At 32.6% G+C, this 16,647-nt stretch overlaps 1 protein-coding gene and 1 long non-coding RNA gene across 3 annotated transcripts in view; one reads left to right on the forward strand and one right to left on the reverse strand.

Moving 5' to 3' along the window:
* The window catches only part of LOC306648876, a 603,819-nt gene that overhangs the window by 336,302 nt on the left and 250,870 nt on the right, over positions 1–16,647 (reverse strand). The window lies entirely within an intron of this gene.
* Positions 1–16,647, forward strand: part of SOS2 (SOS Ras/Rho guanine nucleotide exchange factor 2) — a 103,303-nt gene that overhangs the window by 13,195 nt on the left and 73,461 nt on the right. Inside the window, exons 1-4 of one of the 2 annotated variants that reach the window (XM_079118863.1) lie at positions 6,646–9,244; positions 11,215–11,340; positions 12,902–13,033; positions 14,794–14,958. In XM_079118863.1, coding sequence (XP_078974989.1) covers positions 9,227–9,244; positions 11,215–11,340; positions 12,902–13,033; positions 14,794–14,958 — 441 coding nt within the window. In that variant the 5' untranslated portion in view covers positions 6,646–9,226. Of the gene's footprint in view, positions 1–6,645; positions 9,245–11,214; positions 11,341–12,901; positions 13,034–14,793; positions 14,959–16,647 lie in introns of those variants that run through there. The other variant, XM_079118862.1, reaches the window with a different exon arrangement.

Genomic DNA, 16,647 nt, shown 5'->3' on the forward strand with positions numbered 1-16,647 from the left:
CTTTCCTTTATAGTGTTATATGGGATAACAGTTTCCAGGTATATCTAGTGAAATAAAAGCAGGTAGAGTTTTTAATTCTTTTCGGTCTCCAGATGATTTCCACGAGGTCATGAAATCTGTTTAACAAATATTGCTGGGTGAGGTGGCACAAACCTGTAATCCCAGTGGCTTGGGAGGCTGACATAGGAGAATGGCAAGGTCAAAGCCAACCTCAACAAAAGAGAACGCTGAGCAACTCAGTGAGACCCTGTCTCTAAATAAAATACAAAATAGGACTGGGGATTTGACTCAATGGTCCAGTGCTTCTGAGTTCAATCCCCAGTACCCAACAAAACAAAACAAAACACAAAACAGAAAAAAAACCCCAAGTATTTACTGAGTGCTTACTTTAATGACAATAGATTACCAGTAGGTTACCAGTAGATTAGGAATGAAAGTGGAGGATGGGAGGATAGGAGGGAATCAAAACCAAGAAATGGTTCCTGACCTTAATGAGCATGTAGTGCACAACTTTGGTTTCAATTCTTGATTATACACCCTAATCAGAAAAATGTTACCTAAAAATATTACATTCTTTAACTGGTTTGTTGGGGGTGTAATTGACATCTAATAAGATGCATATATTTAAAGCATATGAGTTGATAAGTTTTGATATAGGTATATATCAGCAAAACCACAATAAAGATAGTGAACACGTCCTTTAACCCCCAGAATTTTTAATGATTATTCTCTTATCCCTTTCCACTGCCCATCACCAAGCAATCACTCATCTGTTTTTTATCGCATAAATAACATTTCCTAGAGTTTTATCCTAGAGGCATCATACAGAATATACTCTTCTAAAAATCTGGCTTCTTTCACTCAGTTTTATTATTATTATTATTATTATTATTATTATTATTATTATTAAACTAGAGATTGAAGCCAGGGATGCTTTACCACTGAGATACATCTTCATTTTTAAATGTTTTTATTATTTTTTATTTTGAGACAGGGTCTCACTAAGTTTCTGAGGCTAGCCTCAAATTTTTGATCCTTCTACCTCAGCCCCTTGAATTGCTGTGATTATAGACATGTGCCATCATACCCAGCTATCCTAATTATTTTAAAATTCTTCCATGTTTTTACATATATCAGTAGTTTATTTCTTATTATTGTTTGGTAGTATTCCATTGTATAGATATACTGCAGTTTGTTTTTCCTTTCACCTACTGACATACTTTTGGGTTTTCAGATCTTGGGTATTACAAATAAAGCTGCTATGAAAATTTGTGTACAAGTCTTTGTCTGGACGTGTATTTCCTTTTCTCTTGGGTAATTACAAAGAGTAATTGGATTGATAGTATGTTTAACTTTTTAAGAGACTATCAAACTATTTGTTTGATTTACAGTCTTATATTACTGTCATCAATATTTAGCATTTAATTCTGCCAGCACTTGATAATTTAATTTTAGCCATTCTAACAGTTGAGCAATGGTATCTTTTGGTTTTAATTCACATTTCCCTAATGAGTAGTGATGCTGAACATCTTCCATGTTCTTATTTGCTATCCATGTATATTCTTTTGTGAAGTTTGTTTAGATTTTGTGCCCATTTTGCTTGTTTTCTTGAGTTTTGAGAATTCTTTGATACAACCCCTTTATCAGTTATATGTACTACAAAGATTTTTTTCAGTCTGTAGCCTTTTTTTTTTTTTTTTTTTGCAGTACTTGGAGTTGAACCCCAGGATGCTCTACTACTAAGCTACATCCCTAGACCTTCACACACACACACACACACACATTTTTTTTTTTTTTTTTTTTTTTTAAAGACATTCTCACTAACTTGCTGAGGCTGTCCTGGAGCTTGTGATCCTCCTGAACGGTTGGAATTACCAGTGTGCATCATCATGCTGAGCTCTCATTCTCTTACTGCTATCTTTTGAAGAGCAGATGTTCATATTTTTATGAATTCCAGTTTATCTTTTTTTTAGGGACTGTGTCATATCCATGAAGTCTTTGCCTAACCCAGAGTTATAAACATTTTCTCCTACTTTTTTCTTCTTTAAGTTTTATAGTTCAGGGCTTTACATTTAGATCTGTGATTCATTTAAATTGATTTTACATATGGTATGATAATTCCATATTTGGTAGTTTTTATTTTTTATATTAAGTTGTTCCATCAGATATTGAAAAGACAGTTCTTTATCCTTTGCTAAAGGTCTTCACATTTTTCATATGTCTGTGTTTAATTCTGGATAGTCTGTTCTCTCCTTCCTATCTTTGTGCGTGTCTGTAGGTCAGTACCACACAGTTTTGATAACTGTTGCTTTATACAAATTTTTTTAAAAAACATTTTTTAGTTGTAGGTGGATACCTCTCTTTTATTTGTTTATTTATTTAAATGTGATGCTGAGGATTGAACTTAGTGCTCCACACATCGTAGGCATGCAACTCTACCACTGAACCACAACCCTAGCCCCGTTTTATAAAAAAAATTTTTTTTTTTTTGCGGTGCTGGGGATTGAACCCAGGGCCTTATGCTTGTGAGGCAGGCACTCTACCAACTGAGCTATATCCCCAGCCCTTATAAAAATTCTTGACATCAGGTAATAGTAACACTCCAGCTTTGTTCTTTTGTTTTAATTATTCTAGAATTTTTTGTATTTTCATTAGAATTTTTAAATCAACACATCAATTTCTACAAAAGAGCCTGCTAGAATTTTTACTGAAATTGTATTGAATTTATAGATCCCTTCAGAGGAATTGACACAGTGTCAAGTTTTCCAAACCAAAAATAAAGTCTGTCTCTTTATTTATTGAGGTCTTTAATGTCTTTCAGCAATATTTTCTAGTTTTAGTGTATATATTTGGAATGAAATTTATTCTTAAGTTGAATCTTTTTCATAATGAAGAAAATTTCTAGTATTCTTAATGTTTGAGACATTTATAGCCTTGCAAAAATCTTAGCAATAGAATGAAGAATTTCATTCAAAGATAAATCTGACAGCGTACTAAAGGAATTTATTTCTACATTGTACTTGAAACTCAAATGTTAGTTCATTGAATAAATGTACTAGCAAGACTTTTTATTCAATGGTAAATGTGGAAAACTGAAAAATATAAATTAGGAAATAATATTTCTATAACTTATCAAATATACTGTTTATCAGAGTAAAGATAATTTTAAGTTAAAATGCTTCTGTGATTCTATTCATGTATTTATAGTTTTATGACTGCACTATTTACAGCGTACGTGTAAGGAAATACGTCTGGCAATTTGAAAATATGGTGTAACTGAAATACAGGTCTGACCTGTTAATCTACTGCTAAAGACTAAAAATTATTTTAATTGCTCATTTTCTGGCTAGTCTTTCAGAAAAATTTGACACATGAATTTGTTCTGATGTGGTAATTTTATGTTTACTATCTCTTAGGGTGCAGAGAGAATAAATACTGTGGAAATGCAAAGTATGGCTACCTTTCATTGTTAACTTGATAGCCTGTGAGGGCATCTATGGGTGGAATTTTAACGTTGCATATTTGTTTTTGTGGGTGCTTTCTTATTTGATATTAATTAAAGAAGTTTGGCATAAGAAATTTTAATCTTTATTGTTGAAGTTGCTTTGCAAATTATTTACCGAAACCATAATCACAGAAAAAAAAATCCTTCCCTGTTAGACATTATTTTAATTCTTATATATAGCCATTTTCATGGAGTTGGGCCCTGAGTTTTTTTAGGGAAGGATGTTATATGAAACAACCTTATGAAGTCCAGTGCTTTTTATATGAAAAAAAAAAAGTCTCTTTTATTCCATTGACCTTTAAGTATATAACTTAGATATAATTAGGTTTCCTCTTGTGGTATTAAAAAAGTACAGGGTGTAAGAGGAAATGGTTATTTTCCCAAATTCAAAACCTAAGAAACATATTATAAAGCTGACTTTTTGAATGTTAGTTCTATATATAATTTATAACTGCCTTATTTAGACTCTTCTTATCCAGTCCTCTTCAAAGAGTAATCTTCACTTTTCTTTGACCTTCCTTTTTCATATTCCTCACTTCATATTATTTTTCTTAATCATCTTTGTATTTTATCAAAGCTATTTATGCGAGTAAAAAGATAACTATGTTTGCTTTCTTGAGACATCCACTTTTAGCTTTTCAAAGTGCCTTGTTTTGTATTTACTTTTATATTTTCAAGGAAGATAAAATTTGCATATTGCTTTTCTTGATTTTTCTGTTTTGGGCTGCATCCGTTGAATTCTTTTCATGGAAGGAAAGAATATTCGTGTGTATTCTTCAATACACATATACATTACGCACTCCAACCACATTCCTTACCACAGACTTACTTTCTGCCTCCCCTGCTCATGATTATATGTTAGTTTTGGTTGGGTTAATATTAAAAGTTTTCATTATTATGACTATTGCTGCTCTTTGTATTAAACCACTTTTCTTTGCTAACTTTTTGCTTTTACTGGTGTTAATAATTATCTTGTTTTCTTATTTGTTCAGTTTTTTATGTATTGATTCTCAAACTCAATCTTTCTACCAATTTTCTAAGTATTCTCTCAGGATTTTTCTTTCCATCAGGCACTCTATCAATTTTGTTTTCTTGAGATAGTTTCTCCCAGAGCCTTCTGACCTGAATCTGGACTGGTGACATTTCTGGTTATTGAATAGTTTTCATCCTATAATTTCTCTTCATTTGCATTCCTTTTCCATATTGATTCCTTCATTTCTTATATCCCAGATTTTTCGCTTGATTTTTATACTCATTTTAGTGTAGTACAACCTGCAGAGGCTTAATGAGAAAGAATATATGGGAGATAAGAGTTTTACCTTGTTATATCTATGAATATCTTTACATTACTGTGACATATGATTGATAAGTTGTTGGAATCTTGAATTATGCTTTGGGAATCATTGTTGTTTATCTTCTAGTGTTACTATTAAAGTCCGGAACTAGCTCATATCTGCTGCTTGTATGTAATCCAGTCTTCTTCCTTCCTTCATCCCTCACCTTGTAGAATATTCTCTGAAGCTCTCACTCTGTGTGTGTGTGTGTGTGTGTGTGTGTGTGTGTGATGTGTATTGAATTCAGGAGCACTGTTCCCTTGATCTATATCCCTTGCCCTTTGTTTATTTTTATTTTTCAATTTTGAGATAGTGTCTCACTAAGTTGCTGAGGCTGACCTCGAACTTGTGATCCTTCTGCCTTGCTCTTCTGAGTAGCTGGTATTACAGGTGTATGCTGCTGTGTCTATACAGAATTCTGACATTTTAATTTTTTTCATTGAACTGGATACTACGATGGTCATTTAGACTTATTTTATTGATAATTTCATCCCTTGATTTTCTCTTCACCTGATGATTCTCTTTTTAAATCATATTTATGTTGAATTGTAACTCAATCAGAAAATGCGTAAAGGATAAATATACAATTTAAGGAACACCGGTATTTATCACCTAGCACATTATGTGTTAGAAGACAGCACACTGTTAGCATTTTTCTCATTATATATCTCTCTAAAAGCTAACCCACTTTTGTGGTAGTCACTGCTTTTCTTTTTAATTTTTTCGTCTAATCAGGTGTCCCTAAATACCATAGTTCAATTTTGTCTGATCCTGAACTTTGTGATTGGAATCATCATATGTTCTTTATATCTAGCTTCAGTCTGTTAACATTGTTTTGAAGATACATCTGTGTTTTATGTGAGTTTCATGACTACTGTTAAATTTTTTTTTGCTGTACATATTCCATTGTGTGAATATGCTACAATGTATCTATTACACTGTAGATGAATATTTGAATTTTTTCCCAGTTTGGGAAGTATAACTAATAATGTATAAACTTACGCATTTATAACTTTTAAACCTCTTAGTGTATGTCTTCAGGTAAACGTGTGAGCTCTTTTCTCTAGAGTAGTGATATGTAATAGGAATATAATGTGAACCACATATAATTTAAAATTCTCTCCAAGCTACATTTAAAAAGTCAGAAGGAAGAGATGAAGTTGATTTTAATAATATGTTTTATTTAGCCTAATAAACATATAATCATTTCAGCATGTAATATATATAAAAATTAAGATATTTGGTATTTTTTACACTACATATTTGAGCTCTGGTATGTGTTGTATATGCTTTAGAGACCATTTCAATTCCGTGGAGCTACATCATAGGTATTCATTAGCCTCACATGACTACTGTGTACTATATTGGATGCATGACTCTAAAGAATATATATACAGTCATGATGGGACATGTTCTGAGAGATGCATTGTTAGGTGATTATGTCCTTGTTTGAACATTGTGGCGTATACTTATACAAACCTAGGTGATATTGGTTAATCACTTACTGTAACTCTTAAGACATACTCTTTTATAGTAAACTTATCATTTTTGCTTTTTAAGAGATGGGGTCCTGCTTAGGCTGGCACCAATGTCCTGAGTTCAAGCAATCTTCTTGCCTCAGCATTCCTCCTGCCTCAGCTCCTGAGTTGCTGGGACCGTAGGTGTGTGTCACCACACCTGACTGTGAACTTTTTAAATAAGTAGCAAGAACATACTCTAAAATAAAAATGAAAAGTATAGGATAGTAAATATACAAACCAGTAATATAGTTGTTATTATCATTATCAAATATTATACACTTTTGATATGACTAGTAGAATGGTAGGTTTGTTTACACCAGCATCACTACAAACATATGAGTAGTGTGTTAGGTTCACATCAGGACAGCTTTAACCTCACTAGGTATTAAGACTTTTTCAGCTCCATTATAAGCTTTTTCTTTTTCTTCTTCTTATTTTTTTTGGTTGTGGTACTAGGAGTTAAACCCAGGGGCTTTCTACCACCAAGCTACATGCCTAGCCCATTATTATTATTATTACTTTTTAAAATTTTAAGACAGGGTCTTGCTAAGTTGCCTAGGCTGACCTCAAACTTTCAGTCCTCCTACTGCAACCTCTCATGGCTGGAATCGTGGGTGTGCACCACTGCACCTGGCTAGTTCCTTTATAATCTTATGGGATCACTGTCATACGTTGTGATCTGTTGCTGACCAGAATGTCACGTGGCTCATGTCTCTGTATAATGACAAAGTTTTTGAAAGCAGTTGAACCATTAACACTCCAGTAGCAGCGTATGAGAGTTCCTATTGCTCCACATAATCACCAACATTTGATACTAACAGACTTTTAAATTTTACTGACTGGTGAGTGGGTAATAGTTTTCAATGAGTTGCATTTCCTTGTTTACTAAAGAGCTAGAGTACTTTCGTATGTTCAGCTATTTAAATTTCTTCTTTTGTGAAGTGCTTGTTAAGTATTTTTTGCCTTCGTTTTATTTTTATTTTTATTTTGCGGACAGGAGATCAAACCCAGGACCTTGCTCATGCTAGGCAAATACTCTACTACTGAGCTGTGTCCCTTATCTGCACCCCCATTTTTTTTTCTATTGGGGTTTTGTTCATTTTTTCTTATTGAAGTTTTAGAAGTTCTTTATATATTCTGAATATGAATCATTCTTTTATATGTGTCATATACATCTCCACCTCCATAACTTACCTTTTTACTTAATTTAAGGCAGCTTTTGATGAATCCGAGTTAAATGTACCTCAAGTGTTAGTCCTTCCATTTACAATTAGTAACTTATGTGTTCTATTTAAGAAGAGCTTTTCTATCCTAAGGTCATGAAGATATATGTTTACATTATCAGAACTTTATTAAATATGTTTATTTAATAGGTTTGAAATCCAGCAAGTACTGATTTTTGTGTAAAGTATGAAGTAGGAATCTAGTTAGATTTTTTTCCATTTAGGTGTCTGGGATTAGATTTTTTTCCAAAAAATTAGGATTTTTTTCCATTTAGATGAATGGTGTTCAGCACCATTCATCTGCGTGCCCTACTTCTCCACAGTCTACGCTCTGCCATACTCTAGTGTGTGTTACTTTTGTTGTAGATCAGAGTGTGTGTGTGTGTATAATATATATGATCTTGCTTCTTAATACTCTCATCTGTTCCATTGATCTATTTGTCTATCCTTATGCCAATACCATTGATTATTGCAGGTTTGTAGTAAATTATAACACTAGAAGAGCAAATACTTGTCCTTCGTTAAGCATACGTGATCTGTTTTCTTAGCCTTTTGCATTTTCTATATTATTTCTGAAATTATCTTGTCAATTTCAGAAGAACAACCTGCTTGATTTTGATTGTAATTTTGTTAACTCCATGTGGAGAATTAATATATTTACAGTATAAAGTCTGATAATCACAAAGGCATTCTCTTTCATGTCTTTAGAACTTCAGTTTCTCTTAATGGTATAATTTTCTCCTGAGGGGTCTTCTTCCTTTGTAAGATTTAGTCCAAAGTACATGATATTTTTTATTCTATTACAAAAGCTCTTACTTGAAAATTTTATTTTCTATTTTTGTTGCTGGTACATAGAAATGAAAGTTTACTTTTTATGAATTCAAATAATTTATTTGTACAATAGGTTTCTCTTGTATGGGTGTATTAGTCTGGAGTCTCTAAAGAAACTAAACTAATAGTATACAAATACACACACACACACGGACAGTTAAAAAGAGATTTACTTTAAGGGAATTGACTCATGCAATTATGGAGGCTGAGAAGTCCAAGATCTGTGTTTGGCAAGTTGGAGACCCAGTGTAGTATAGTCTGAGTCTGAAGGGCCATCTACCAAGAGAGCTAATATGAGTTCAGTCTGAGTCCTAATCCAAACACAAGACTGATGTCTCACTTCAAATACAGTCAAATAGAGAAAGAATTCTTTATTACTCAGCTTTAATTATATTCACGTCTTTAGTAGACTAGTTAAGGCCACCCACATTGGAGAGGGCAATTTGCTTCACTCATTCTACCAATTTAAATGTTTATCTTATCTAGAATCCCCTCCAGATACTCAGAAATAATGTATAACCAAAAATATCTAGGAAACCTCAAATCAGCTACCACGGGGACAATCAAATTATCTGCAGATTAGTTTCTTCCTTGCCAATTCTTATACTTTTATTTCTTTTTGTCACTTTACTGCATTAAGCAAAATCTGTAGTACACTGTGGAATAGAAATAATGTTAGCGAGTATCCTTGCCCTTTTCCTGTTCTCAGAAGGAAACTTTCCTTGTTTTAGCATTAATTTTGATTTTATTTTGCCTTTTTCGTTAGATATCTTTTGCCAAATTAAGGAAGTTCACTGAGAGATTTTATGATGAATGTTGAAATTTTTTCAGGTACTTTTTCTACATCTATTGAGATGATATTATTTTTCTCTTTTAATCTGCTAATATATTGAATTACATTACCTGATTTTCCAACATTAAATCAGCTTTACCTTCCTGGGTTAAACCAAAGTGGTCATGTTGTATATAATCTTTTAAAATATACATTATGGAATTTAGTTGGCTAATTTTTATTTAGGTTTTGTTTCTAGGTTCTTGAGTGCAAATGGCCTGTAATTATCATCTTTCTTTTTGAGTGTTCATATCAAGGGTAATCTCAAAATGAGTTTAGAAATCTTAGTGTTTTTCTTTTTTTCTGTGTGAATTTTCTTAAGATTGTTGCATTTACTTTTTAAATGTTTGACGAGTTTGTCAGTGAAATCAAGTAGGCCCATATAATGAACTATAATATTGAGTTCCAACAAATTTCAAAATATTGAAATTATAGAAAGTATGTTTTGACCATATGTTTAAAAGTTAATAAATTTACTTGTAGAGTCTAAAATATATTAGAAAGAAATAATAGAAATTATAAATTCTTTTGAACTGAATGTTTACAAAAATATATCAAAATCCTTGGATTTTGGGCTGGGGTTGTGGCTCATTGGTAGAGTGCTTGCCTAGCACGTGTGAGGCACTGGGTTGGATCCTTAGCACCACATAAAACTGTATAAATAAAGGTATATGTTCATCTACAACTAAAAATTTTTTTTAAAAAAATCTGGATTTGAGAAAATGCTCATATTAAAGAAAAAAAGTTGAACAATAATGAGCTAAGTATCCATCTCAGCAAGTTAGCAAAAGAATAGAAAAAGCAGAGGAAATAATAAAGATGGAGTAAAAATAAATGAAACATAAAATAGAGAGGATCAATGAAGTCAAGAGTCGATTCTTGAAAAAACCAATAAAATTGATAAACTTTTGAGATACTAAATCAAGAAAAAGAATGAACATACCAATAACATTAGCAACAAGAGAAGGGACTTCATTATAGATCTCATAAGACTTACAGAATATAAGAGATTATAATGCTGTATTTTTATGCTAATGTTTTTTGTGCTGATTTTGTTCAAGAATAGATCACTCAGGAAATGGTAAAGCCTAAATCATAAGGCATTCATTCATTGGTATTCGTTGGTTTCATGGTGGGTACATGATCCAGATGTGAGGGAGAATTTTGTGCTAAATTTTGAGAATTAGATGAAATAGTCAACTTCATACTGTTTTCTTTGTGGAATGGGTTTAATTACTGATTCAATTTTTAAAAATAATTATGAGACTATTAAAGATTTCTGGGACTTTTTGTTTCTTTGTCAGTGGCACTGATGTCCTTTTAATACCATGGCATGAAAAGTTTAAAGCAATATGTAAGTTCTGTTAAGTATTTTTAAGACATCTACCCTATTGTAGGCACTATTACTTACTGTATTTCTCATATCTAGTCAAACTGGACTATGTTTTAGGATAAACTACTAGGTTTTAGCTGTAGTAAATTTAAAAACAAAAAGGGTTCAGCATAATTAGGTTCTGACAATAAGCAACATATGCCATTATAAAAGTTGAGTAGCACCTACTTCATAAAGCATCTGTATAATTTATAGGTAATATGTTTTTTCAGAGGTACCTCTATTGCTGGGATTCATGACCTAGTGGATTTATATTAGTTGGCTTCAGGGTGTCCATGATTCCTTTGAAATTGTATAGAAATACACACACACATACATGTGCTTTTTGGTTTTAGGGAGAAGAGCACTCAATGGCCTTTCCACAGATTTTCAAAAGATCCAAAAAAGTATAAAGAACCATTGCTCTGTGGGTTAAGGAAAGTTTACATGGATCAATAAATAGTTTTTCATTTTGATTTATTTTTGTATTAGAGTAACTAACATCCTAGCAAAATATTAATTATATCTAAGATTCACTTTTTTTTTTATATTTTGTATTATTTTACCAGTACTATAACTGAGAACTTTTATTTTAAGGTTCAGGAACAAGTTCATCCCAATCTCTCAGCTAATGAAGAGTCTCTTTATTATATCGAGGAATTGATTTTTCAGCTGCTTAATAAATTATGCATGGCCCAACCAAGGACTGTTCAAGATGTTGAGGTAAAAATCATTTTGTTATTTCAAAAAGCCATGGAATTACTATACAAATTAAATTTCATATATAGATCTATATTATTCTAAATTATTGTGGACACTAAAGCCACTGAAATTATATGAGATATATATGGTCAGTTTTATTGTTGTTGTTGTTGTTTTGCGGTACTGGGGATTGAACCCAGGCATGCTTAACCACTGAGTCACATCCCCAGCCCTTCTTATTATTTGTTTTGAGACAGGGTCTCACTAAGTCGCTTGGAACTTGCTAAGATACTGAGGCTGGCCTTGAACTTGCAGTCCTCCTGCCTTGGCCTCCCAAGTTGCTGGTATTATAGGTGTGTGCCACCATGCCCAGTATGGTCAGTTCATTTTTGACAAAAATATCAAGGGAGTTCATTGAGGAAAGAAAAGTTTTCATTAAAAAAAAAAAAGACAGTAGAACAACTGGACAAATTTATCGTGGACCTTGAAATCTATCTCATATCAGAGACAAAAATTAATTCAAGAGCAATCAGAGCCTTAGAAATAAAAGCTGAAATTAATAAAATTATAAGATTTCTAGAAGAAAATGCCAGAGAATATTTTATTAATCTGGGATTAGGCATACTTTTTTTGAGGGGGATTACCAGGAATTGAACTCAGGAGCCCTCAACCACTGAACCACATCCCCAGCCCTATTTTGTATTTTATTTAGAGACAGGTTCTTACTGAGTTGATTAGTGCCTTGCCATTGCTGAGACTGGCTTTGAACTCACGATCCTCGGTCTCAGCCTCCCAAACTGCTGGGATCACAGCCGTGCACCTCTGTACCCTGCTTTTTTTTGTATTGGGTATTGAATCTGGGTGCTCTACCACTGAGCTGAACTTTAAATAAATACAATGAAAAAATACTTTTCAGTAGCTAAATTTGCTAAAATTTGAGAATATAATTTTAAAAGTAGGAAACTTTGCTAAATTGAATTTTGATTCACATGTCAGTAGTTCTCATTATTTGTGTCAATCACTGGTTAAATTTAAGATTAGGTGAACCACAGAGGCTTGAGTTATTTTTGCCAAAGTCTGTATTTCCATTGGTATTCTGAGGTTCCACACCCACGTGATTCTGTGGTATGTTTTTATAAATTCTCTTTACTTAAAGTGCTAAGATTAGCAAAAGAAGAATGCATAATAATTTATAATAATGAATTAATAACTTCTGCTAAGTAAATAATCTTAACTCTTAAAACCTAACTTAAAATCACTGATATTCTATTTCATGTTAATGTTCTATACATTTTTTCCTGTTCATCTTTTTTTTACTTTCGCAGTACTATGTATACTAACTAGACAAGTGCTCTCTCACTGAGCTACATCCTCAACCTCCAGCTCATCTTAAATTATGTGGAAAAATCTTGATAGTCTTATTGGCCCTTTTATAAACATAAAAATTTATTTAATGAAGTAGATAGAACATATATCACTGTTCTGTTTGCATTAAAGATAATGTTAAAGTTGAATTTTTATGAATTTTCTCTTTGTGAACACTTCTCTTAATTGTACAATGGTATTGCAATGATCTGAACAGGAACGAGTTCAAAAGACCTTTCCTCATCCAATTGACAAATGGGCTATTGCTGATGCACAATCTGCCATAGAGAAACGAAAACGAAGAAATCCTCTTTTGCTACCTGTGGACAAAATTCATCCTTCATTGAAGGTAATAAGAGTAAACATTTGTGAATTCTTTAACAAATAATGATTTATACAGCATTGGTGTATTTATGTAGTATTAATATATCATGATCTGTTAGTGGATATGTGCACTTACATGTACATTGTACATATATACACATATGTGTACAAAATAAAACCAGAGGTTGCCAGTATACATCAGTGGTAGAGCTTAACATGTGTGAGGCCCTGAATTCAATATTCAGCACTGACTACCCCAAAAGAGCAAAATAAAAATAAATGTGCTCTGATTAATTAATCAGGATTGCTTTCACATAATATTAAATGTTAATAATAGTGAGAATGCATTGTGACACTTTTGTGGTATTTTCCAGTAAATGCTACCCTGACTGGTTCTTATGTATTTGGCCATGATTCTTCAGCTTTTGTGGATTGAAAAAGTATATATAATGTCAGAAGCTACTGTGAATTCATAAATATTTTAAAATTAATCTGTAATACCGATATTTTCATATACTTTAGAAAAGCAGGCTAGAGAATATTATTTAATCTCTAGAATATGCTTGTTGTACATGGATTCAAAGACCATTTTGAAGGAATTTCAAGAACACCCTCCAACACAACACAGGTACACATGCTCCCTTCCAGTACAAACTATTTTTTAAAATTTATTTTTATTATAAACAAATGGGATACATCTTGTTTCTCTGTACATGAAGTAGAGGCATACCATTTGTGTAATCATACATTTACATAGGGTAATGGTGTTTGATTCATTCTGTTATTTTTTTCTTCCCCCCACCCCCCCACCCCTTTCTTCCCTCTATACAGTCCCTCCTTCCTTCATTCTTGCCCCCCCTCCCGCCCTCCCATTATGTGTCATCATCTGCTTATCAGCGAGATCATTTGTCCTTTGGTTTTTTGAGATTGGCTTATCTCACTTAGCATGATATTCTCCAATTTCATCCATTTGACAGCAAATGCCATAATTTTATTATTCTTTATGTCGAGTAATATTCCATCGTGTATATATATATATATATATACCACAGTTTCTTTATCCATTCATCAATTGAAGGGCATCTAGGTTGGTTCCACAATCTGGCTATTGTGAATTGAGCCGCTATGAACATTGATGTGGCTGCATCACTGTAGTATGCTATACAGATTCAATGCAATTCCAATTAAAATCCCAATGACGTACCTTACAGAAATAGAGCAAGCAATCATGAAATTCATTTGGAAGAATAAGAAATCCATAATAGCTAAAGCAATCCTTAGCAGGAAGTGTGAAGCAGGGGGTATTGCAATACCAAAACTTCAACTATACTACGAAGCAATAGTAACAAAAATAGCATGGTATTGGCACCAAAATAGACAAGTAGATTGATGGTACAGAATAGAGGACATGGACAGTACAAACTATTATAATTAGGGAATGCTGGTTTAAAACAAGATCCTTGAAGAAAGGAGATATTTGTCAGATGGGTTTTAGATAACGTGTTAAGAGGTTTCAGTGAAGTACAGCCCAGAATTTCTATATTAGAATCAACTATTCTTGTTTGATAAGAAATCAGATTTATTCGATTAGATATCTTTAAAAAAATTGTTTTTAAGCCCATAACACTGGAACTAAAAGGTAATTTTATATCCTATGATACCCATAAGTTGAGACATTTGACTTATAGCAAATTTTTTATAAGCAAAAAATAGGAATTTTAAGTATTTAACTGATGCTAGGCAGTGCTTTTTTTTTGGAATTAAATTATTTATTTTTTTCCACAGGAAGTTTTGGGGTATAAAGTGGACTACCATGTGTCCCTGTATATTGTTGCTGTACTAGAGTATATATCAGCAGATATTTTGAAATTGGCTGGTAATTATGTTTTTAATATCCGTCATTATGAAATATCTCAACAGGATATTAAAGTGTCAATGTGTGCAGATAAGGTAAGTGTTAAAAGTTATTTAAATTGAATAATAGCATGTGTCATTTGTGCCTCAATTTTTAAATATATTATTATCTTAGTAAATTTTAAAATTCCTGATATTTGAAGACAGAAAAATCTTGGCTTTACAGAGTAACCATGATATTTCTATGTTTTTAAGCTATGTCAGGGTGGGTGGGGAGTTTCTCTTTTTTCCCACCAAGAATCTTTTACCTATAGAAAAAAACATACAGTTTCAAGCCACTTGAAGAAAAGTAGCTTGCGTTTTATATTTTAGAAGGAGAACATATAGAATTCACTTTGGTACTTCTAAGTACAACTAATTTTGAAGAACATACTTTGGTTTCACAGGATAGTTCAGTGGGACACAGGCAGAGAAAAAGGAGTTTGCAAAGCCAAATTACTCCCTTCTGATAACTTTTTGTTTACATATCTGTCTTCCTTCTTGGCTATAAGCTACTTAAGGGAAGAAATTTAGTTCATTTCCTTCTCTCTTCCTTTTCTTCCATTTTCACTTTTTCTTATTTTTCTTTTTAAAATCAACATTTTTGAAGTGCCTGTTATGTTCCTGAGCACTGTCACTGTCCCAAGTAGGAAAGATACAACATTAATTTAGCAACCCATGTTTTAGAAGTAATTTGTTTTAGCGTGAAATAAAACTGTTGTAAACAAATAATTGCAGCACAATGTGTTTTAAGCTATTACACTAATAAATCCAAGGTGGCACAATATGATTTAAACTATTACACTAATAAATCCAAGGTGGAGTCAAGAAAGTAATCAGGGGGAGGTCTAGAAGACTGCACAGAAAAGGTGCCTAAACTGGTGCCTCTAGAGCCTGCCACATGCCAGTGGTTCTCAACCTTGACTGCACATTGCAATTACTAGAAAGCTTTTAAAGAATACTGATGCCCACATCTTACCCCCAGAAATTTAAATGGCCTGGGTTGGATTGCCAGACTTCACTATTTTTTGAAAACATCCCTGATTCTGACATGTATACACTCGAGATACATTATAGCATACCATAATTTAAAAAAATGATTTTTCACTTTTATTTTATTTTGAAAATTTCTTATCTTTTCTATCATTCCTATTACTTCTAAAAATATGACAACATATTTTTGGTTACTTTCAGAGTGTCTCAGGATTATAGAAAAGTTGGAATTACAGTAAATAAACCCCCTTGCCACTGAGCCATTTGAGAATAAGTTTCCATCATAGTGTGTGTGTACTACAAGAAGAACATTCTCCTGCAGTACAACAGTATGGCAGTCAAAATCCAGGAAATTAATACATTTATGCAATTCAGGTTTTGCAAGTCATCACAATAATGTACTTTATAGCAAAATGATCTAGTGAGAATCATGCATTGTTTATTTAGTTATTTATCTTTTTTCTCAGGAACAATTCCTTATTCTTCCTTTAACTTTTATGGGTTACAAGTCAGCCATCGTGTAGAATATTCCTCAGTTTAGGTTTTGTGTTTTTTTGTTTTGCTGTATTTTGGATTAAGGGCCAAAGGTATGCTATATCCCCAGGCTTTTTAAAAAAATTTACTTTGAGACGATTTTGGCTCAGGATGGCCTCAAGCCTGTGTTCTTCCTTTCCTGTCTCAGCCTCCCAAGTAGCTGGGATTACAGGAGTATATCACTATGCCCAACTTCAGATTTTTCTGATGTTATCTCTT

Source organism: Sciurus vulgaris (assembly GCF_902686455.1).
Source record: "Sciurus vulgaris genome assembly, chromosome: 2".
NCBI classification, from domain to species: Eukaryota; Metazoa; Chordata; class Mammalia; order Rodentia; family Sciuridae; genus Sciurus; species Sciurus vulgaris.